This window comes from Onychomys torridus, chromosome 6 (genome assembly GCF_903995425.1).
Source record: "Onychomys torridus chromosome 6, mOncTor1.1, whole genome shotgun sequence".
NCBI lineage: Eukaryota > Metazoa > Chordata > Mammalia > Rodentia > Cricetidae > Onychomys > Onychomys torridus.
The window spans coordinates 121,171,819-121,194,403 of NC_050448.1; the positions used below are offsets into that span (position 1 = coordinate 121,171,819).

General features: G+C 43.8%; 2 protein-coding genes across 2 annotated transcripts; both read left to right on the plus strand.

Moving 5' to 3' along the window:
* The first annotated feature begins 600 nt into the window (after window positions 1-600).
* On the plus strand, window positions 601-10,945 carry Bcl10 (BCL10 immune signaling adaptor). Its single transcript, XM_036189267.1, has 3 exons — window positions 601-868; window positions 7,039-7,327; window positions 9,911-10,945. Exons 1-3 carry the CDS (start codon window positions 812-814, stop codon window positions 10,261-10,263), a joined length of 699 nt encoding a protein of 232 aa, XP_036045160.1. The 5' UTR covers window positions 601-811; the 3' UTR covers window positions 10,264-10,945.
* A 2,780-nt stretch (window positions 10,946-13,725) lies between these two features.
* C6H1orf52 (chromosome 6 C1orf52 homolog) lies at window positions 13,726-20,244 on the plus strand. Its single transcript, XM_036191259.1, has 3 exons — window positions 13,726-14,064; window positions 14,611-14,809; window positions 19,745-20,244. The coding sequence occupies exons 1-3, from the start codon at window positions 13,789-13,791 to the stop codon at window positions 19,813-19,815; spliced, it is 546 nt and encodes a 181-aa protein (XP_036047152.1). The 5' UTR covers window positions 13,726-13,788; the 3' UTR covers window positions 19,816-20,244.
* The last annotated feature ends 2,341 nt before the right edge of the window (window positions 20,245-22,585 follow it).

The following is a 22,585-nucleotide window of genomic DNA, read 5'->3' on the forward strand; positions in this document are numbered from 1 at the left end:
AATGGTGGGATTGCACGTGTTTTTAATGTTAACACTTTTTGTTATTTATTTACTTATTTTGTTTTGTTTTGTTTTTCTGTTCTCATGATCCTCTTGCTCCTGTCTTCCTGATGCTAGGTCGTGGGTGGCTATGGGCCCCCGGACTAGGCCCTCAAACATTTCAATACTAGAGTTACACTGTGTGTGCGTGTAGACTTTGTATAGCTGTAAGCGTCTGTGTACGATCAAGCAATTGTAAAACCTGGACCAGCACAACAACAGGAAATCTTTCCGCAACATCTGGAAAAGAGAAGCAAGCCAAAGCCAACTCAGCCCACACTCCACCCAAATGAGGAGTCTGCGAGGGCGGGGAGATCCCGCTAAACTGAGCGGCCAAGGCCCCGCCCACGGAAACGAGTCCTTCTTGGGAGACCAATCCGAAACCGTATGCAAATATAAGTGGGCGTGGTTAGAGAGGCCTCTGTAGGCGAAGCCACGCCGGAAGAAGGGACCGGGAGAACCGCGGGCTAGCACGGATTGGCTAGTCCACGTGTGGGGCGGGGCTTGATCGTAGACCCGCCTCGCTGAAGGGTGGTGCCTGAGCAAGGCCTTGTAGCCTAGGGACTTTGAGGAGTGCGGGGAGTGGCACCTCAGGCCTCAGGGGCGGAGCCGGAAGTGGGGCGCTGAGAGCCCCGCCTCTGCGTTCCGGGAGCCGGCCGTTCCCCCGGACCTGTTCCTGGTCTCCCAAAGTTACTGCCTGGTTCCCGGAGACCGGATCCTTCAGCCTGGCCGGGCCGGCGCGGGCCGGAAGGACGCCATCCGGGCCTCGGCCATGGAGGCTCCTGCGCCGTCCCTAACCGAGGAGGACCTTACTGAAGTGAAGAAGGACGTGAGTAGCTCGGCCGGGCTGGGCGCAGCGGGGCGGGCGGGCGGGCGGGGGCGGAGGAAAGCGGAAACCCGGAGCCGAGCGACCAGGAACTTCAGGTCGGAAGAACGCAAGGTCGGGGCACAGCACGACCTGCCTGCATCCCGGGAGCGGGCGGGAAGTGACCCGCCAGCGCCCTGCGAGTCCACAGTGAAGCCCGTCGGCGCCGGCTTGGGTGGTTCTTTGCCATCCGCTTCTCGCTGACGGCTCTCCATCCTGCTGATCCCCCCACCCCACCTCACCCCGCGGGAGCTGCTAGGCTGGGCCGCCGGAGCTCTGTCCAGAGCAGACGCTGGACCAGGCAGGGGTCCCCAGGCAATAGAGCAGATGGGTGAAACCCGTCTGTCCAGGGGGCTGCGGAAAGCTGGCCAGCTGAAAGCACTGCCTGGAATTCCCCGAGTAATGAGACGCCCACATATTTAAATGAAGGGGGGTGTGCGTACGTCTAGCGAGACTTATGCCCAGGTAAACGTTGAAAATACTCAGTTATTAGCTATTAGCTAAATTGCGCTCCTCTGCTTAGACCACGCAGAACTGCACATACACCTTAATATTTGAGAAAAATGACTTGAGGCACTACATGCTTCGGTTTTCTTTTCCTTTAGCTACGTGTTTTTCCAGGAAAAAAAAATGTCAGATAAGCACCATTTAGATAATATACATGAATTCACATTAAAAACAGTAGTTCGTCCTTAGCACCATAGTGCTATTGAAAGTCTTTGCAGACTTGACAGCACGTTGTTGAAGATATCCCTCTGCTTCAGATCCTTTTTTTTTTTTTTTAACACCATCCCTTGTAAGGTTTATTGCACTGCACCCGTAATTAAAATTAGCATAGCTCACTACCAGAAGGAAACGGTATGACTGGGATTTGTGCTGTGGTTTCCTTGTTCAGTGGAGTTGGTAGGGCACTTACTATGGAAAGCTTTACATTCTACTTGAGACTAGATCTTTAATAACTACTGTAGTCTTACTTAAGATGCCAGTAAACCCTACACTTAAAGTATGGTGGCTATGCTCCCAGTTCTGTTTCACACAGTTTTTGAATTTTCTTACAATCCTTAAAATAAAAACAATAAGGAAGAGAACTGCTTTCCATTTTATAGCTGGCAAAGCAGGACAAGACCTGCCTATAGCTACAGAGGAGAAGAGTGATCCAGACTTTGTTACTGCTCCAGGTGGGTCACTGATGTTACCCACCCCAGAAGTTCCAGTTCAGACCTGTATCAGATGTTCTTAACTGTAGAGAAACTATAGATGAGCTTCAAGGTGTCTATAGCAACGATTGTTTCTCAGGTATTTAGCCTATTGTGAAAGCTGTTTATGATAAGCTTAAAAATTCATCCATATAACTTGAACTTCCTGTTTTCTCTACTCCAGACCTTTATTTCCAAGTGTTTACTAGGAATCAAGTTTCAGTGTTGCACAAGTTATTCTTATATTTTCAAAAATTTAACTTCTCATTATCCTTCCTCCAAAACTGTTTGGTGTTCCTTCTGTATTGTCTGTCTTGATAATTGGTAGGAAGTTGTTTACATGAGGCTGTCTGTTTGCAGGGTTTGCTTTCTGTGGCTTCTGTTATCTGTAGTCAGCTGTGGTCCAAAAATAACAGGAATTTGAGAAGTCTAATTAACATGATACAATCTCGTACCACCACCCCACTGCATCTTTCCCCAGTGTGTCACACTGTGTGTGTTACCTGCCTGTTAGCCCTTTAGCTGTCTTGATTGTTGGATTAGTTTTTATGGCAGAGAGTTTGGGTATGGGCTTGGTACCATGAGGTTTCAGACAACCCCCGAGGTCTTGGTACGTGTTCTCCTCACACTAGTGGGAAGCATTGTCCTCCTGCTGATCCCCCAGGCCACACCTGTGTCTTTGATGCTCCTCCCCCTTTTCATCTGTGTATTCAATATGTCCTTTTTTGGTTCATTTTAACAAATAGAGATTCCATGGTACTCTGAAGTTGATCATGTTATTTGGTTTTAACAGTTAAGAACCAACAAAAAATCCTGTTTTTAAAATAGCTCAATTTCTGGAATGAAGGGAAATAGCCATACAATGATATTTCAAAATATTGTAATGACTTTTTCATTCATCCAAAGCACTGCACTCTGGAGTGTAATGTCTACAGCATTAAACAGAACATTCCTGCTTCTTACCTGCTCCAAATATATAGGTCATTAACGCTGAAAAATACGGGGTTGGGGATTTAGCTCAGTGGTAGATAGAGTGCTTGCCTAGCAAGCACAAGGCCCTGGGTTCGATTCTCAGCTCAAAAAACAAACAAACAAAAAAGATGAAAAATACAATATCATTCATATGATCATACAATTACAAATTTGGTCAGTACTTTGTACCAGGGCATTGTGCTTTGGATAGGATGGTCAGATGTGCCTGAAATTGGTTCCTGGTGGTTCTGACAGAGCTGGGGAAGAACAGTTGAGGGAGAAAAGAATCTGAAGGGACCTAAGCCAGTCAAGACCTTTTTGTAAGTTCAGAATGTCGAAGGAAGGCAGAGGGTAAGAAGATGAAATGAGGAAGGTAGACTGAGTAAACTCATCAAGGACTTGTTCTTTTCTGCTGGTACACGCTTGCTAAGGAATCACTAGGATTTTTGTTTGTTTGACTTTTAAAGATCTTTCTGCCTTTTCTAGGGCCCTAGAAGATGAGTAAAAGTGGAAAAGGCTGTGAAAAGACTTGACTATGTACTGAGAGGTGATGAAGGTTTGGATCAGGGTGAAGGCAGGAGTTCAAGGAGCATTTTAAGAAATGATGGGACTTGGTGGTAAACTGAAATTGAGGAAGAGTAGGTCTGAAGATTAGGAGTAGCTCTAAAGTAGAAATGTAAGCATGATGCTGAAAAACTTGAGAACTAGCAGATGAGGTGTTTGAGACCCTGTAAAGAGAAGTTTTCAGGTGCTGTCCTGTGGTCCTAGTCATTTGGAGGCTAAGCAGAAGGATCACAAGTTCGAGGCCAAGTGGGCCATGTAGCAGGACCCCAGAGAGGGGATGAGAGGTGCAGAGAGAAGTTTCACAGACATCAAAACAAAATCGGGACAGTGTCATACTTGTTTGGCAAGGAGCTTGTGTCTGGAGGAAGGGTTAGCAGCTGTGTCCTGCTCTGAGAAGCCAAGTAAAATGAGGGTGGAAAGCTCTGTCAACAGGGGCAGTCACTGGTGACTCGGGGAGAGTGCTGAGATTCAGTAGGAATGGCTGCTGATGGGTTGGGAGATGAGAGAAAGAAGTAGGAATCTGGGGCTGCAAGACAGCTGGGTCTGGCTCATCCTGGATGTTAAGGTAAGGCTCTCTAGAGATGACCAGTGACCTCAGTCTTAAAAGATGAGGAGGAGCTCAAGGTGTGAAGAGAGAAAATCAGACAGGTAACAGCATAAAACAGTGGCAGTCCTCAATTGTAGGTGGAGCAAAAGTCCTGGGTAGAGTATTGCAGACTTAAGCTGGAGAGATAGGCCAGAACCATACTATCAAGAATCTTGCCTGCCACGATCCAATAGTCACTGGTCGTTGAACTTTTACTGTATATAAGAGACTAGGCTGAACTCAGGAGGCAGAGGCAAGCTGATCTCTGTGAGTTATAGGACAGCTAGGGATACACAGGGAAACCCTGTCTCCAAAAACAAAACAAAAAACACACACACAGATATTGGACACACCATCCCAGTTAGTCTTCCTAGATGGGTTTAGTTCTTCATTCGTATATTGTCGAGGAAGATCCTGAAGATACAGTGGTTAGGTCATTTGTACCACCTATCAAAGTGTGTTGCAGATTCAGGATTTTAAAAGTTTATCTCGTTCCAGAGCCATGCTCTTCTTAATTATTTCTTAGATTTTTTTTTTAATATGGCTGTTTTGACTGCGTGAATGTTTATATACCATGTTTGTCCCTGGTGTCTACAGAGGTCAGAAGACAGACCTCTGTGTCAGATCCCCTGGAACTAGAGTTGTGGATCATTGTAAGCCTCCGTGTGGATGCTTGGAAGCAAACCCAGGTCTTCAGCAAGAACAAGTGCTCTTCACCACAGCTGTCTTTCCAGTCCCAGGGCTCTCAACTCCTTAACTGTTGTGCTTGGTTCAGGAGTACCCAGGAAGTCATAGGCAGAACACAGTGCTGCTGTAATGTATATAACAGTTCAAAGTTCTGTTTTCTCCTGCAAATTTGTAAAAAGTCTAGGAGATGTATGACAGAGAGAATTGAGAAAGAAGGGGGAATTAGAAAATGTTACTTTTCTGTTATCGGTCCGTACAGGATATAAGGACCTGAGTGTCAGCAGTAGTGCTGAAGTGATGGTGATTGGCAGGAGGGAAGGAGAAGAATTGGGGTTGATTGGATGGTAGTAATTCCAAATGAGTTGAGACTAGAAAAATGATAAGGAAGATAAACTTAGCTTTCACATGTTGAATTTGAAGTGCCTTGAGATGTCAAAGTGGAAAACAGACATAAATTTGTGACTTGCCAGCATACATGATAAAAATGACCATAGGAAAAGTTTTTCAAGTTCATCTTTTAAATAAAATCTTTCATTCCACACCCACAGTATGTTCAAAATGCTTTCTGTACTGTCATTGTTACAATTTTCTAATTGTTTCCTTTGACCCGATTTTGGTTCCCCGCCCTTTCTAAGGGTTTCCCTATTGCTTTTTATTTATACACATTTGATGACTCTTCCTCTGACTTACAAGAAACAGTCCTCAGCATGATATAAAAGTCTTCCATGATCTAACTCCAGTTTGCCTTCCCAGCTTCATTCCTTACCACCCTCAGATGCATCTTCCCACTGCAGGTCTCATGACTCAGGAAATTTCCCAGAGCCTAGAGGTAGCTGCCCACCTGTGCTCTCCTTGCTCTTGATCCAGGGTCTGTCTCTTTGTAGCTGTATCACAGGCTGTTACAATTATATTGCCCAGGAACCCTTTGTATACAGTGTGAAAATCTCGTTCATCCTTTTGTATCTGTGCTAGGAACTTAGACATACAAAGTTTGCTGTGTGGGTAAGTAAGTGTGGGGGGGATTCAGTAGACAAAAACCTGTAAGAAACCGTCACTGAGACAACTTTCCTGCCATTATTTTCTAACCAGGCTCTGCTGAAATCTTCCACTGCCTTGTTAACTCATTAAAATGTCAGTCAAATTAATCACCACTATCATTGTCCCTAACAGGACCAATCACCTACTATGTCCCATGCAATTTCTGAGCACTTTGCATATATTAATTTATTCCTCTGAACCGTCACGTCACATGCGGAAACAGGGGAGTTAAATGACTTGCCCAGGGCCATGTGTCAGATTATCCTCCCCATTTGTTATGACAAATGTGGACCTGATTTAAACATTCCACGGTGTGTGCATGAGCATTAATTACATGCTACCGTACTGATACATGCACTTTTTTGTTTTTATGTTTCAGTTAAAACGAATGAAGACTGAAGTTAAAAACATAAATAAAGACGAGCCTGAACTCGCTTCCCTTAATCTGGGCTTTCCTCCAGTCGCCTCTTTCTTGATTTTTCCCAGCACTCCCTCCTATTTCTTGATCCTCTCTTTACATCCCTTTCTCCTCCCTTCCACAAAGACTAACTCAGTGAGTTGTATAGCTTTTCTAACTGACCTCAAAGCGGAGACATAGGGCCTTTCAGGGATTTGGGCTTTGTGTGTTTTTAATGGATTCATACTGAAGTGATGTAATAATTAATAACAAACACTAGAAAATTGCAAATTGTGAGGCTCCACACCAGGTTGTCCTCTACTAATTCTGAAGTTATTACTTGATAGTTACTAGAATATAAAGAAGTTTTTGTTTTGTTTTGTTTTAACCCTGAACTAGGTGACCATCTGCAGACTTCCTGTTTCTGCAGACCTTCTTCCCATTACTGGGTCTTAGTTTTCAGGGGTTATGAAAGATGGAATAGAACCAGGCAGAGTTTGTGAGGACTGTGTGGGACCCACTTGTGTCCACCTAGACATCATCTTACTTAGCATGCATTTTAAAGGGCCCTACCCTCCTGACTTCAGAACATTGCCTCATACTAGTTAAGATTCCTAACTAATAACCGGTCACCTCTGTGATTTTCCTGCGTGTTACAAAATAATGTTGAAGCATGTTTTCTTTTGTCTCTCAGGCTTTAGAAAATTTACGTGTTTACCTGTGTGAGAAAATCATAGCTGAGAGACATTTTGATCATCTACGTGCAAAAAAAATACTCAGTAGAGAAGACACGGAGGAAATTTCTTGCCGAACTTCAAGTAGAAAAAGAGCTGGGAAGTTGTTAGACTACTTACAGGAAAACCCTAAGGGACTGGACACTCTTGTGGAATCCATTCGCAGGGAGAAAACACAGAACTTCCTGATTCAGAAGATAACAGATGAAGTGCTAAAGCTACGGAATATAAAACTGGAGCATCTCAAAGGTAACTAATGCTGTACAGCAAAGAATTAACAGCACTTTTCAAAAGACACAGGTGACCTTTTCTTTCCAAAGGCTTAAAGCTCAGAATTATATTCAATTTATATTTCTTGCCAGATACATTATCATGTTACAAAAGTTATATAAACCCAGTTGGCTGTATTTGTATTCACTTAACAGTAGTGTTTGTAGAAGTTTATTTCTAAACTATGTCATAAACTTAATCCATTCATAAATAAGCTCAGAAAACACGGTTATATTACATTTTAAGAAAAGGAGCTATGTGGCTTATGCCTGTATTCCTAAACTTAGAAAGCCAAGGCAGGAGGTTTGCCAAAAGTTCAAAGCCAACCTGGGTTACATTGTGAGTTCCAGGTCAGCCTGGTATGTAGAATGAAACCTGTATGCAGAGTTTTCCTGCCCCAACCACCTGGTCCCAAATAACCAGCACAGAGGCTTAATATTACTTATAAATGCTCAGCCAATAGCTCAGGCTTACTACTAGCTAACTCTTACATTTAAATTAACCTGTATTTCTATTTATGCCATGCCACGTGGCGGTAACTTTTTATTAGCATGGCTCATTCATCTCCTGTTCCCTCTGCTTCTTCCTCCAAGCATTCTCTTAGTCTGGCTCTCCTGCCTAACCTTAACCTGGCTGTTGGCTAGTCAATTTATTTATTAAACCAATCACAGCAACAAATCTTCACAGTGTACCAATGGATTATTCCACAGCAGAGACCCTGACGTAACAACCAAACGATCTATAGATGATGAATTTTAAGTTTAGCTGAGCTTTTCTTGGTGATTTCTCCCACCAGTTGGTCAAAAGCAGTAATTGGCACATACTTATAAGAGTCATGCATAAAATATACGTGAATCTAAACCTAGAACCAGTCAGTTTGTGAGAGGCATGGGACCTGAGACTGGCAAGAAAGGAGCAAGTCACCTCCCATTTCACACTCAGCCCAGGGCACTCTGATGGGATGCTGTATAGGACTGTCTGCTCAGTTGAAATCTTCAAGATGCTCCTCCCACCCCTGCCCTATTTCTCTAGAACACTGAGTTTTTACACACACACACACACACACACACACACACACACGTAAGCTTCGGCTGTTACTGTGCCTGTTGCTCTTGACATTGATGATAGAGAGGTGAGTCATTTAAGGAACTGCCCATAAGGAACTCAAATCTGGATGTCTTCCTTATGTCTCCCCTTCATGAGCTTTATAAACAGTGTCTGAGTCAGGTTTGGTGGTATACGCCTGGGACGCTTAGGCAGAAGGACTGTGATTTTTGAGGCCAACCTGTGCTACTCTCTAAGACCTTGTCTCAAAAAACCAGTGGGAGAGACAGAGATGGAGGAAGGGTTGTATCTAATATTGAAACTTTCAGCAGAAAAGTTGGCATGCAGATTCACTTTTAGACTCCATTGGGTTTACCTATAATTGTCAACCCAGGGGTTCCTGTGCCTGTAGACAGCTCCATTGACTGTGTGCTAAGTGTAACAGATCGTGCTTGTGTTCTCCTGCCCTGGGGCTAATGTTCCAGTAGACCGTAGGACATGATAGAATTCTGTGGTAGGAATAAGACAGTCTCTGTCTACCTGTAGTCCCCACTCTGCATGGCAGTCCTGGAATGTTACATGGCTCTCCTGTTCAGTGCCTGTTTTCTCAACCCTAATAGTAACAGCGAGTGTCTCAGGAGACCATTGAATCTCTTCAGTTCTAATACCCTGGTACCCAAGAACCACTGATTGCCATTGATTGGCTTGTAAGATTGGAGTATATGCCTGACTACATTTTATTTTTATCAAGTAATAATGTGTTTGTAGATGCTAATGAATGTTTATTAGATGGCAGGAGGCTGAAGTAGGAAGAATCAGAGTTTCAGGTCTTCCTGGGCTGCTTACAAATGCAGAGCTAGCCTACACTACATGAGGAAACCCTCTCAACAGGAATCAAAAACAGCTATGAAAGTCACTATGAAAAATTATAGGAGCTGCTTTTTTTTTTAAAGGATTTGTTTTTATATGTCTGAGCTGTTTGCCTGCATTTATGTGCCTGGTGCCAGAAATCAGATCCCCTGGAACTGGAGTTACAAATGGTTGTGAGCCACCATGTAGATGGTGGGAACTGAATCGGTCTTCTAGAAGGCCAACCAGTGCTCTTAACATTTGAACCATCTCTCAGCCTCCTACCCCACCACCATCCTTCAGCCATTAACTATGCAAGTAATCATTGAATGTGAACAATGTGCATTTAGTTAGCTGCTTTGAGATGGTGTTCGTAGCTTGAATATGTAAATTGGAGTATTCTTGTTAGAAAAGCAAGTGAGGCTGGAAGTGGATTGTGATGACAGCATTTGTGAACTGTAACTGAAATCCTAGTGCCGAGGAGGTGGTGGCAGGAGCCAGCCTGGGCTACCTAGTGGGTTCTAGGCCAGTCTAGGCTACAGGAGACCTGTCTCACACAACAAATTGTGGTTGTGTTGTGACTAGCTCACAGTCCTTGAGAAGTTACAAGGTGGGAGGGGCGCCCCTTTTCTGGTCCCTTTCTCATTGCTTCTACATGTTCTGTTGTAGGCCTAAAATGCAGCAGCTGTGAGCCCTTTGCAGCTGGGGCCACCAACAACCTTTCTAGGTCCAACTCAGATGAGAGTAACTTCTCTGAAAAACAGAGAGCGTCCACTGCCATGTACCATCCGGAAGGGGAATCCAGTACCACTCCCTTCTTCTCTACCGAGTCATCTCTGAATTTGCCAGTCCTGGAAGTTGGCAGAACTGAGAACAGCAGCTTCTCCTCAACCACCCTTCCTCGACCTGGGGACCCTGGGGCCCCCCCTTTGCCCCCAGATCTGCGCTTGGAAGGAGGATCTTGTGGAAACTCAAGTGAAATCTTTCTCCCCTTACGATCACGTGCTCTTTCCCGCCAGTGACACATCACTGCCTAGTCTTTTTTCATAGTGATGGAAAATGTTGTAAATGATAGGATCTTTTTATAAAAACCACTGTAACAGTTCACTCACATCCGATATGTGTCCTTGAAATCACAGTGTACACATTCTCTGTAAATAGGATCTGTTAGAGTAAAGGACACACTCTAGGGTAGCTGGATGTAAATCATGGGTGTGTAGTTTTCCATATTGTCTTCTGTTATTTTTAGATGTTTAGTATTTTGAACTTTTTATGTTATGACTAATTTTATCAGAATACTTCTCAATTTGAGAAATCAACTCATGGGCTGAGAATATGTTTCTTAGCACATTTATGCTACAGTCTCAGTCAGATTATTTCCCAGTGATGTGGCAGTACATTTCATCAGGAAGCTGTTCTGCCGCGCAGTAAAGCCGGGCCGAGGGAAAGCTGCCAAACTGCTAAGGAGAATCTCCCTCTCCTTGGTTCTGAGAAGGCTTTGGTTCTAAAGAAACGCCTGATGGCATTGAGCCACCTGTGACCTCAGTTGGCCAAAAGTCACTCTGGACTGCTCTTGCCAATTGGTGTGACTGTCTGGAATCCACAGTCTTTGTGTCACCGTTGTTGTCCCTAAAGAATATTGTCCCAAGCCGAGATGGTGCATGCCTTTAATCCCAGCACTTGGGAGCCAAAGGCAGGCAGATGTCTGAGTTCAAGGCTAGCCTGGTCTATAGAGGGAGTTCCAGGACAGCCAGGGATACACAGAGAAAAAAAAAAGGAATGTTATCACAACAGGATGCTACTTTTAATTAATTAATATTACTTGTAACTGATTAAAAATATGTCCTCTAAGCCTTTCAATCTTTTTCAATGAACACTGCTATATGGATAAAGTAACTGGGACAATTGATTTTGGAATGTGTGATAATTTTGTTTTTAATATTTTCATCAAGCAGCCACTAGCTATATCTGTTTTTATTGTATTACAAAGTTTTACTAACTTTACACATTTAAAAAATGCTGGTTGTTTTCATTTAAATTATAATTTTACATATTTCCTGACATCCATCTTCTATATATTTCTATTTAAAAATTAAGAAATTGGAAGTTGCTATTAACAATAAAAATTTTTTTAAGGTAGTGATGTTTCAGAGTCAAAAACTCAAAATGTCTGGTTTTCAAATGTCTAACCCTTTCTTAATACTGGTTTTTAAAGTAGAAAACAGTATTTCAAAGCCAAATGTGTGTACATGCTACGATTCTTGGGTGCAGGAGTGTCGTAAGTTTGAGGTTACACAGTGAGTTCAAGGTCATTCAGGGTCCATTGTCTAGACTGTCTCCGGAAGTGGTGAAGGGGGCGTGGAGGAAGAGGAGGAAGAGGGGACATAAATTGAGAAGATGACAGTGACTCAGTAGGATATAATTTGTTACGAAGTTAATGGATACAGTAGTAAAATGGTACTTTTCAGGAATACCAGATTAACACAATATACAAATCATACCTCCGCATTCACTTTTTTATTGCTTTTTTAAAAAGTATGCTTTTTGTACAGTGGTAGGTTCAACAGAAAAATTGAGCAAAATAATTTATTAAATACCTCTTCCTCCCTGTTTTCCAAACTTCTTTTATTGATGTGATAACTTGTTAAAGTTAGTGAACCAATTTGATACATTGCTATTAACCAAAGTCCATATTTGAGTCTTCCCTTCATTTTATAAGTTGCAAGTTTTTAGAAATAAGTGTTACAAATCTACCCTAAAGGTGTCATAACCAAATAGTTAATTTCACTGCTTTAAAAAAATCTTTCCTGGTGCATCTGTTCAGTCTCTCCTCCATCCCAGCCCTAGCAAGCGTTGACCTTTTCTAGAATGTCTATTTTGGGGGCATAAAGAACAGAGCAGTCTCAGGCTGCTTTCAGCTCCTCAGGCTTTTCAAGGTGTTCCATGAAGAGACTCATCCTTGGCATAGTACTTGAAGAGTCAAACAGACCAGGGTGGTGGCAGTTACTAAGTTAGGTTGGCTCTTTGTTTTGTTTTAAATCTGACTTTTTAGTTTTGTTTACATTTCTCACTTGTTTATTAAATAACTGTGTGTAGTATATGTGTGAGTACATGTTTGTGTGTGTGCGTGTGTGTGCCTGTGTATGGAGGCCAGAGGTCCATGTCTGGTGTCTTCAATTGTCCTCCATCTTATTTTTTGAGACAGCGACTGGCTCACCCTGGAGCTCACCATTTGGCTAGCCTGGCAGATCCTGGCATCCTCCTGGCTCTGTTCACCCATGCCCTAGAGTTACAAATGTAAACCACTGCATCCAGCTTCTATGTGGGTGTGGAGGACCCAAACTCGGTGAGTGTATCTGTGCAGCAGGCACTCTACCGACTGAGCCACCTCACCAGCCCTGCTAATCAACTCTTTGAGTCCTTATTTGTAGTGCTAGAGATTTCTATCTCCTGTCCAAGGGACTTTGCCATCCCAGCATCTTGATGCTACTTTCGAGTTTCCTGGAAATTCTGTTGTTTGACTTGTCCATTTATCTCTCATTCCTGGTTGGTTGGTGTTTGAGACAGAATTTCACAGTAACCTGTGGTGGCCTCGGACTCATTATTTAAACAAGTGGCCTTGGATGTCTGGTCCTCATGCATTCACTGTCATGTCCCCAGGGCTGAGATGCCAAATATGCACCTCCACACCAGCGCTGAGGATGATTTGGGGGCGCCAGCACTTTGTACTTTGAGAACATTTTTATCTCTGTCAGTCTAAGTACTTGGATGGAACTTATTTTGGAAACACTTAGACCTATTTTCTCATAAATTATAATCCAACAGTATTCATTGATGTAGTCCATGGACAGCCACCAAAATAAATACTAGGAATATAAACATGAGCAAGGCAGTCTAGCTCCTTCCATTATCAAACGCACTGCATTGTCCCATAGAGTTTAGAAGAGTCGGACAGAATGGCAAGTTGTTAATGACTGTGTCAACTTTGACCAGGAATCCTTAACTGGCATCTAAATAGATACAATGATACCAACTTCTTTGGGGAAGGGGGTAAAATTACCACACTGGCCTCTAGTTTGTGGCAATCTTCCTGCCCTATCCTCCCAAGGGCTGGGGTGAGAAGTGCCCACTCCCCCATGCTTGTTCTTACTGTTGTTTTGTTTTGAGACAGTGTCTCCTACATAGTACAAGGGGGCAAGGAGCCCCTTGTGTACACCTCTCTGGCCCTCAAATTTGCAACAGCCCACCCACCTCAACCTAGGATTATAGGCATGCATCACTATGCCGCCTGGTTTTTCTGTGCCATAATTACCAGCCCAGAGTTTGGCTGTGGCCACTGCACAGATCCTGGGATTCTCTGGGGAAAGGCAAAAGTAATCTTGCTCTGGATTGTGGGATCCCCGCCTCCAGCCTTTCCCTCCGCCCAGGAGTAGGTGCGCAGCGCCGCCGCTAGGGGACGCAAACGCATCACTTGCCAGTCTAGAGACGGGGCGGGGCCCGTCGCGGCTTCCGGCTTCCGGCCGAGAGGGTGGTCGCCCGCAGCCGTCATGGCAGCAGAGGAGAAGGACCCCCTGAGCTATTTCGCGGCTTACGGGAGCAGCAGCAGCTCCGACTCGTCGGGCGAGGAGAACAGCGAGCCGGAAGACGGGGGCCGCAAGGAGGCGGCCCCGGCTCCGGCGACGGGCGGCCGCGGGAAGCCGGCGGAGAAGCGGCTGCCGGGCCCCGACGAACTGTTCCGCAGCGTGACCCGGCCGGCCTTCCTCTACAACCCGCTCAACAAGCAGATCGACTGGGAGCGGCACGTGGTGAAGGCGCCCGAGGAGGTGAGGTCCCCGGCCCCGCGGCCGCCCCGGGGCCCGGCGTCCGCCCCCCACACGCACTCAGCCCGCGGGATGCCGCGCGTCCCCACGGCCCCGGGAACCCGGGGGGTGTCAGCCCGGGCCCGCCCCTCCGCGCTCGGGGCCCCCAGCCGGGCGACGACTAACGGTGGTGACTCCCCGCCCCCCGCTGCAGCTTCTCCCCGAGACCCCTTCCCTTTGACGCCGAAGTGCCTGCGCTGCTGCCGCCAAGACAGTGTCTCTGCTGCAGCCTCCTGAAGGGGTCAGCCTGGCCGTAGGATCTGAGACTGGATCCTTCTTTGGTAACTAAAAGTTATTAGCTTTATTTATATAGGGAGCCCTGTGACTTTTCACTGAACAGTATTGTGATGTTGGTAGAAGAAGAAAAAAAGTGTGTCTTTTAAGCCTAAAGGATTTTTTTAAAAAGAAGCCAGCCAGAAAGATGAGCAGTCGGCAGGGAGGTGCATGCGCTCGTATCCATGGCAGGAACCTCGGTTCGTCACAGGGCTTCTTCATGTGCTTACTTAACAGCCTCCAAAGGAATTCAAAGTCTGGAAGTCCAACTATGTGCCACCCCCAGAGACCTACACTACTGAGAAGAAACCGCCGCCGCCGGAGCTGGACATGGCTATAAAATGGTCGAACATCTATGAGGATAATGGTGATGATGCCCCACAGAATGCTAAGAAAGCCCGGCTTCTGCCGGAAGGGGAGGAGACCGTGGAATCGGGTAAGAATGCTGTCAAGATTGCAGTCCTTGAAGCTTCTTTAAGGAGTCAGTGCACAGTGAGCAAAGTTTAGACCCTAGTGGATTGGAAGACTTGACTTTGGATACTAACAAGAAGTCATTTCCATCTTTCGGGTGTTTTGTTTTATGTTGTGTGAGACAAGGTCTGTGTAACCTGGATGTTCTTGGAGGCCAGCCTGTCTTTGCCTCTCAGTGGGAAGATTAAAGGTTTGGGCCACCACTCCCAGCTTCTGCTCTACTAAGATCTAAGAACGTGTTCTGCCTGAAGTAGTCTCGGAAGTCTCCAGGGTACTACGTGCTTGTAGGGTGTCTTATTAGAGCGGCGGCAGGTGCCTGGAACTGCAGCTGGACATGCTGAAGGCGTCATTTCTACTAAGACAGTTGTGACCTAGAGCTAAAACCGAGGGTGGCAGAGTGTGATCAGCTGTGCATGGGACAGACGTGGTCGTGGTTTGATTTTCTTGCCTTTGTTGGTAATCTCATGAGTTCACCTCTTTCTTGGACTACCACAGACATCTCTGCCTGCAAACTCTTACCCTTGCTTCTCTGTGTCTCAAGCTTCTAAAATTTATCTGATTGTGTAACTGGCTCGCCCCCACACCTCCACAAACAGAAGAGAGCTAGCGTTTTCTTTGTGACCCACCCATTCCCCTCACCACCATCCTTTTGAAGGGCTCCATTTCTGGGAACTCACTTTGGAGACTAGGCTGGCCTCAAACTCACAGAGATCCACCTGCCTCTGCCTCCCGAATGCTGGGATTAAAGGCCTGCGCCACCACCACCCAGCCCATTTCAGCATTTTAAGATGTTGAAATTTAGACCTGAGTGGAGCACACTTTCATATGGGTTCCTGGCTTTTAATGTACTTTGCACCTTAGTCTAGACTGAACGTTTTAAACTCATGGCAGATAAAGCCATTCATCTCACAAAATCCAACATGCAATCGATTTCTAGTACACTCCAATAGTAATTATTCTCCTTTACCTGGGATGTGCCAGTGCTGCTAATTCATCGTAGTTGTGTGTGGTTATTTCTTCTTATGTTCTCTCCCTTATGAAATACCCGACCTGGTCCTCTGTGTGGTTCCATAGTTAGTAGCACATTGTGAGTGAATGACTGTAGAGTTGAGCTCAGCATTTTGGACTATAATTTTAAAGGCCATTTGCCTTTTTCATTAAACAGATTTCTGATCTTCCACAAGGACCAACATTACAGAGAGTCATTTAATAGAAGGGGGGTCCTGCTGTAGCTGAGGATGATCTTGAACTCCTTCCTGCCTTCACCCAGCACAGGGACTATAGGCATATACTATGTCAAGACTTTTTTTGAAGATCTTAAACGAAGTGTGAATTTTAATACCTCTTATGATACAGCACTTTGATTAAGAAGTATTTTTGAATAAGGAATCCTTATGCAGTCTTACAAAACCAGAACAGGGAAATACAGAATGAGAGCTTATAACTTGTCCAAGGTCAGAGTAAATGCTTCATACACGTTTCCTATTTTAATATTAACAGCCTGACACAAGAGTGACCCATAGTTCATTATCACTGTCTTGTAGATGAGGAAACAGTCTGATGTGAGAGAATTTGCTTAAGTTCAAATTCAACCTTGAGATAGCATCTGTGCCTTATGAAGCTGAGGTTTGGTTGTATCGTGTTTTCACAGTTTAAGAAGTAATCATTCTTCTCAAGGGACCAGTGTTGATAATCCAGGTTGCCATAGTCTAGCGCTCTTACATCCCTAGCCCTTTATGATAAAGGCCAGAAATTATATGCAAGTAATCAAGGACCATCTTCTTTCTAACTTTTGGGTTCAATTACCAGAAATTCAAATAATGGCAAATAACACCCACATTTCCATAGCTAATTCTGTCCTTATGATCAGAAAGTGAATGTCAGCAATTGAAAAGACACAAAGACCAACGTTTTTCTGGGTTAAAGCTGGAACATATGACTCAATGGTTGTTCTAAGACTGAGGAAATAGCACAGTCATAAAGTGCTTTCCTCACTGGCATGAGGACCCAGGATCCTGAGTGCTGAAATCAAAGGTGTGCACCAACAACGGCTGTCAAATCTTAAATTGTTGGTTTGGATTTAAGCATTGGTTACTAAATCTAAATCTTGTAATAAATGCTTCCACCTGTTTAGAGATTGGGTCTAAAACTCAGCGTGTAGCCATATGACCATGAACTTCTGATCCTCCTGCCTCTGCCTCCCAAAATGAGATCAAAAGTGTGTGCCATCCTGCATTCACATTATGCAGTCTTAGATATGGAGCTTCGTGCATGCTAGATGAGCATTCTACCAACTCAGCCACATCCCCAGCCACTAGTTTCCTTTTGAGAAGTGACTTTTTGTCATTGCAGACTGCCATGCTAATTTGTCTGTCATTTTCTTTTTGTATGTGTGTGAGTATGGAGGCCAGAGGGTAACCCTGGGTGTCAGCCCTGTCTTCTGCCTTGTTTGAGACTTTCTGCTATGTATGTATATATGCATGCGTGCATACTATGTCTAGCTGGCCTTTGAGCTGGGCATTCTCTCTCCCTCTCACATTGCCATGGGAGCACTGAGGTTATAGACGTGTTAACTGCTCAGACTTTTTTGCATAGACTTCAGGGATTCAAATTCCTGTCCAGAACCAGCTACCTTGCTTTTATTTGGCTATCCTATATTCTTCCTTTGTTCTTTTTGCCACTGACTTCCAGAATTTAGAGGAGCTGAGAAAGTTTAGATTCAACCTTGCTTCTCAGTTTTTCAGGGCTGTTTGGTTAGTGACCATGAAATACAGAGCAGTAAAACTTGGATTTTCATAGCATTATTAACAAATAACTGCAAAAGCCAGCTAATGGAGCAAGTGATTTTTATTTAACTTTTGTTTTAATTGTAAAACTACACAGGATAAGTTAATGTTGTTTACCTTGGGTGATTCAAGTTGTGTAACAGGAAAATTATTTTCATATCAGTGTGTCTGTGCTATGTCAGGGTTAGTTTAGAAAACAAACAAACAAACAAACAAAAAAGCAGAAAGCTGTTCCTGGGCTGGTTTTTAAGGCAGTACCTCATTTTGACGCTAGGGGACAGGAGCTCTCCTGCTCCAATCCCATGGGAACTCATTTTTCCAATTGTAGTATGTGGTTACAGTGTTTATCAGTAGATTTACCTGAATTAAATGACAGAGTAAAAGCAGAAATGTCCCTTTTTAATGTGTGTTAATAGTGTAGCTTGATAGTAGTCTTCAAAAAATGCTTTTAACTTTTATATTACTATTTCTGAAAATAATTTCAAGGTAAACTTGATAATTAAGCTCCAGCTAAAAACCATAGTTTGTTTACGTGAAATGGATATGGTGGCTTCACACCAATAATCCCTACACTCAGGAAGCAGGAGGGTCGGGCATTTGGACCCAGCCTGGATTACAGATTTTTGTCACATGATTTGTGATTTGACCTTGGCAGTTTCCCTAATTTTTTAATGTGAAGGTCTTAAGACATCAAAATATTTTATATGTTGCCATATATATACCTTTTGGACTTTAGGTATGTTGTTTATCAAGAAAATAAAGTTCGTCCAGGCATGGAGTCTTGTGTCTGTAATCTTAGTACCTGGAAGGCTTGAGAATTATGAAATCAGGCAAGTCTAGGCTACACAGAAAGAAAGAGGCCATCCTGGTCTACAGAGCGAGTTCCAGGACAGGCGCAAAACAGAGAAACCCTGTCTGAAGAAAAAAGAGAAAAAGAAAGAAAGGGAGGGAGAGGAGAAAGAGCAGAGTAAGGTCAAGGCTAAGGGGGTTCAGTATAGGTTGGTGGTCTGGAAGGCACAAGGCTATGGGTTTGGTCCCTGATACCATGGAAGCAAGGCCGTCAGAAGCTGTGTGTCTACACGGAATTCTTCTGGGGTCGGGCAGGGTGTTGCTGTATCTAGCTGGCTGGCCTCAAACTCATGGCAGTCCTCCTGTCTCAGCACCCGGAGTGCTAGGACTGCAGGCATACTACCGCCACACCTGGCTGGAATTAATTTCCTCTTCTATGAAAGACTACCAGATTCCGCAAAGAGTCTGAGTATATGTGGTATAAGACACATTAAAAATTTGTCTGAAATTCCAGTTTAATAAATCACACATTTGCTTAGGGAGATAAGAATTAGCAACTAGTCTGTGCTAGCCTGTGTACATTGAACCACATAGTTGAATTTTTTTTTTTTTTAATAGAGTGAAAAGGTCCACTTTTTCAGGCTTGACATTTTTATTCATGGAAATTTTCTGAGGCCATAGACAATAGCAGTGGGGGAGGGGCTACTGTTTATTGTATGGTTCTGTAGTCTTCCTCATCCAAATTTTCCTTAATGTGAAGGTGGAGCCTGCTTACTCTGTTGCCCTTAAGATGTTCTGACCGCCTAGGAAGGAGTGGTCCAGAATTAGAACAGACACCTGTGAGATTCTCTGACCCTTCACTTGTGCTTTTAACGTAGGAACATCCGGTGGGTTGATCAGAAGACTGGGAGAGGAAAAGTACAGCTGGTGGCCACTTAGCGAGGCTAACAGGCCATGCATGTTCTGTAGAAGGAAACTGCTCTGTTCTCATGAAGTGTGGTGTGCGTCTAAATGCATACAGTATGTGCACTGGGAAGTTTGGGACCGACCAGCTGTTTCAGAAAAAGCTGGGTTTTGTGAAGTAAGATAAATTGTCACATTAACGTGTCCCTAAGAAGTTAATTTACAAATGTATTGCTGAGATTTTAAAAAATGCTTGTTTTCATATGTAGTGTAATATCAGGATTCTAAAAATTAGTATTTAGTTTTTATTGGTAAGCTTTCAAACAGCTGATGAGCTGTTGGTATAAAGCTAATAAATGAGTTTTCTGTGTTGATTTTTTTTAAAGACTCACTATTGACACTCTCTTCTTCCCCACTTGAAGATGATGACAGAGATGAGCGTGCATCTAAAACTCGAAGAGTGGAGCCAGAAGCAGCCAAGAAGAAGAAGTAGAGAAGCAGTGGCGAGAACACCGGGGCTGCTGAGCTCCTGAGATGTGTCGTTGGGTGGAGTGTTGCTGTTGTGGTCCTTATGACAGACATCTCCATGAGAGTATTTATGTTCATGAACTAACAAGTGTCACCTCAAGACTTTCCACTGTAGAACTGAGTGTTTATTTAAAACCTGTATGTATTTACAGCTCTAATGGTGACCTGTGATTGTGAACTGACAGTACTTGGAAGCATTCTGGCTATCACAGAATTGGTGACAGGCTTTGAGAGCTTTGTCACATGGACATGCCAATGTTCTTTGGACCTTTTATAAAGGAATCTATTTTTAAAGTAAATATATTGTAATGTACTGTGAACTTGTGGGTGCTCTTCATTAGTGTCTGTACAGTGTAAATAGATAATCATGGAAATAAAATTACTTATGTCAGCATTGCTATTATTGTATGCCACTAACAAGTGTTTGTAAGAAGCAGCCTGTTTGTCCTGTGACCTTTTAATTCTCAGTAGGGATTAGCATGTAGGGAGAGCCTCCCCTGTTTGGGTGTCTTGTGCACACTACTCTCCAATGGCCCTATAAAGTAGATGTTAGTATCCTATTTTGTAATGAAGAGAGCTAGAAGAACTGGACAGGGCTACACAGCCAGTGAATGGAGACTAGCAGATTCACTCAGGACTCTGACTCCAGAGTCAGATTATACTACCTGACCTCTCAGCAGACTTCAGGCATTTTCCAAGAACGTTATCATCTCTTCCACATACACTTCTGTTGTTAGGGGAAGTCTTTTCCTTCCCTGGTTATCAGCTGCACTTAACGTACCATACATGCCTTATAGTGTGATTATTTTTTTATTTCCTCATTAAATATACTGAAGATAGGCTCTTCTATGAAAGATTACCAGATTCAGCAAAGAAGAGCATAAGGTGTCCAGTTAAATTTGAGTCTGAGTATATGTGGTATAAGACACATTAAAAATTCATCTGAAATTCCAGTTTAACCGAGCATCTTGTTTCTTTTGTGGGCTGGGGTGAAGCCCACATCTTGTCCATGCTAGGCGAATGCTTTGGCTGGCTGCCGTGCTGCATGCTTTCTTAGCCCAGCTCCTGTGTTAATACTCTGTACAGCAAGCAAAATGAATCTCTAGTCTGTCTCCTTCCTGGGTCCTTTATCCCCTGGGTCCTCCTCCAACTTCCCTAGACTAGCATACTCTAGTCTGTTATTCTTCCCACCAGTTCATGGCAGATTCAGACATGCTGCCACCATGGGAAATGCTCTCATGGTTCCCACACTGGAAGGTTTGCCTCAAGCTTGTATATCCAGCTCTAATCTCCACTTGTCTCAAAGGCCCCACATGCTGTGTAAAAACCACCCTGCCACATTTCGGTTTTGTCCCATGCTGTACCATCTCATAGGTCTGGTGGAAACATCTGCCATTTCTATGATGTTCTCACACAGCTCTTCATCCAGCTACAAGAGATGGTTTACAGTTCCCAGCTGTGCTGTTCACATACATCTTTATGTTCTGCTTTATACCCTTTGCTTGGTCTGGCTCTTCTCCGGCAACCTAATCAACTCTCAAGAGTTCAAGTGTTCCTGGATTCATTTCTATGTGCCCACTACCTCACTCCTCAATACCAAGTTACTAGCCAAAACATACCAGATCCTTACTGTGGGTCAGGCTTTGTGCTATGTTCTTTACAAGATTCACAAACGTTTAATTTGGTAAGAGGGATTGTTACAACTTCCCAAGGGAAGAAAATGAGGTACAAAGACTAATTTACATAGGTGGAGGAGATAGCCCAGTGGGTTTAGTAAGCTGTTAAACTGGACAACCCAGAGTTCAATCCCTAGAACCCACAGAACCAGTTCCCACAATTGTCCTCCAATCTACACTCAATGTGCACTCCTCCCCAGACACATACAAATGAATAGGGTTTTTTTTTTTTTTTAGTGTTTAAAAAGTAGGGGCAGGGGAAACAGTCACCTATCAACATTTAAATTTTTTAAATATTTAAAAATAAAAAGCAAAAATAAATTTATTCAAGGGAGACTCAGGCAGTGTGGCTCCAGGGCACTCACTACACTGAGAAATTAATGCCAGAAGTCACCTGTAACTAGTTTATTCATGTGTATTTGGTTCAAAGAATGTCTTACCCTTGGGGTATTCATATAGCTAAGGAATTAAGCAGGGCAGGAGTGATGGCTCAGCAGTTAAAGGCCCTGGCTACTCTTCCAGAGGACCTGGGTTCAATTCCCAGCACCCACATGGTAGCTCACAACTGTCTCCAGTCGCAGGGGATCTGACCCTCACACCAATGCATATAAAATGAAGTTAAATCAATTTTTTTTAAATTAACAAATCCAAAACTGACCATAGGAGCCATATTGTAGTATTGATCTAATGTACCAGAAGCATCTTTCATATGGACCAGTTTAACACAAAGTCAACATGCAAATGATTTAGGAAAGATAATGCATATTTCAAGGACTTAGACTTTTCATTTTAAAGATCTTTAACTAGAGCCTTGAAGCAGCAAGTCTGAGACTATATCCTCCTTCCAAAAACAGTTTTCAAGGGTAGGGATGTAGTTCAGTAGTGCTTGTTTGGTGTGTACAGAGTCTACAAGACCCTGGGTTCAATCTCCATCACAGACAGACAGACAGACAGACAGACAATGTAACTATGTATATCCAGCATTTCACTTGTTTGTTTATGGCAGTGCTGGGGATCAGACCCAGGGCTGACTTGTAGATTGCAACTAGCCCTTATTTT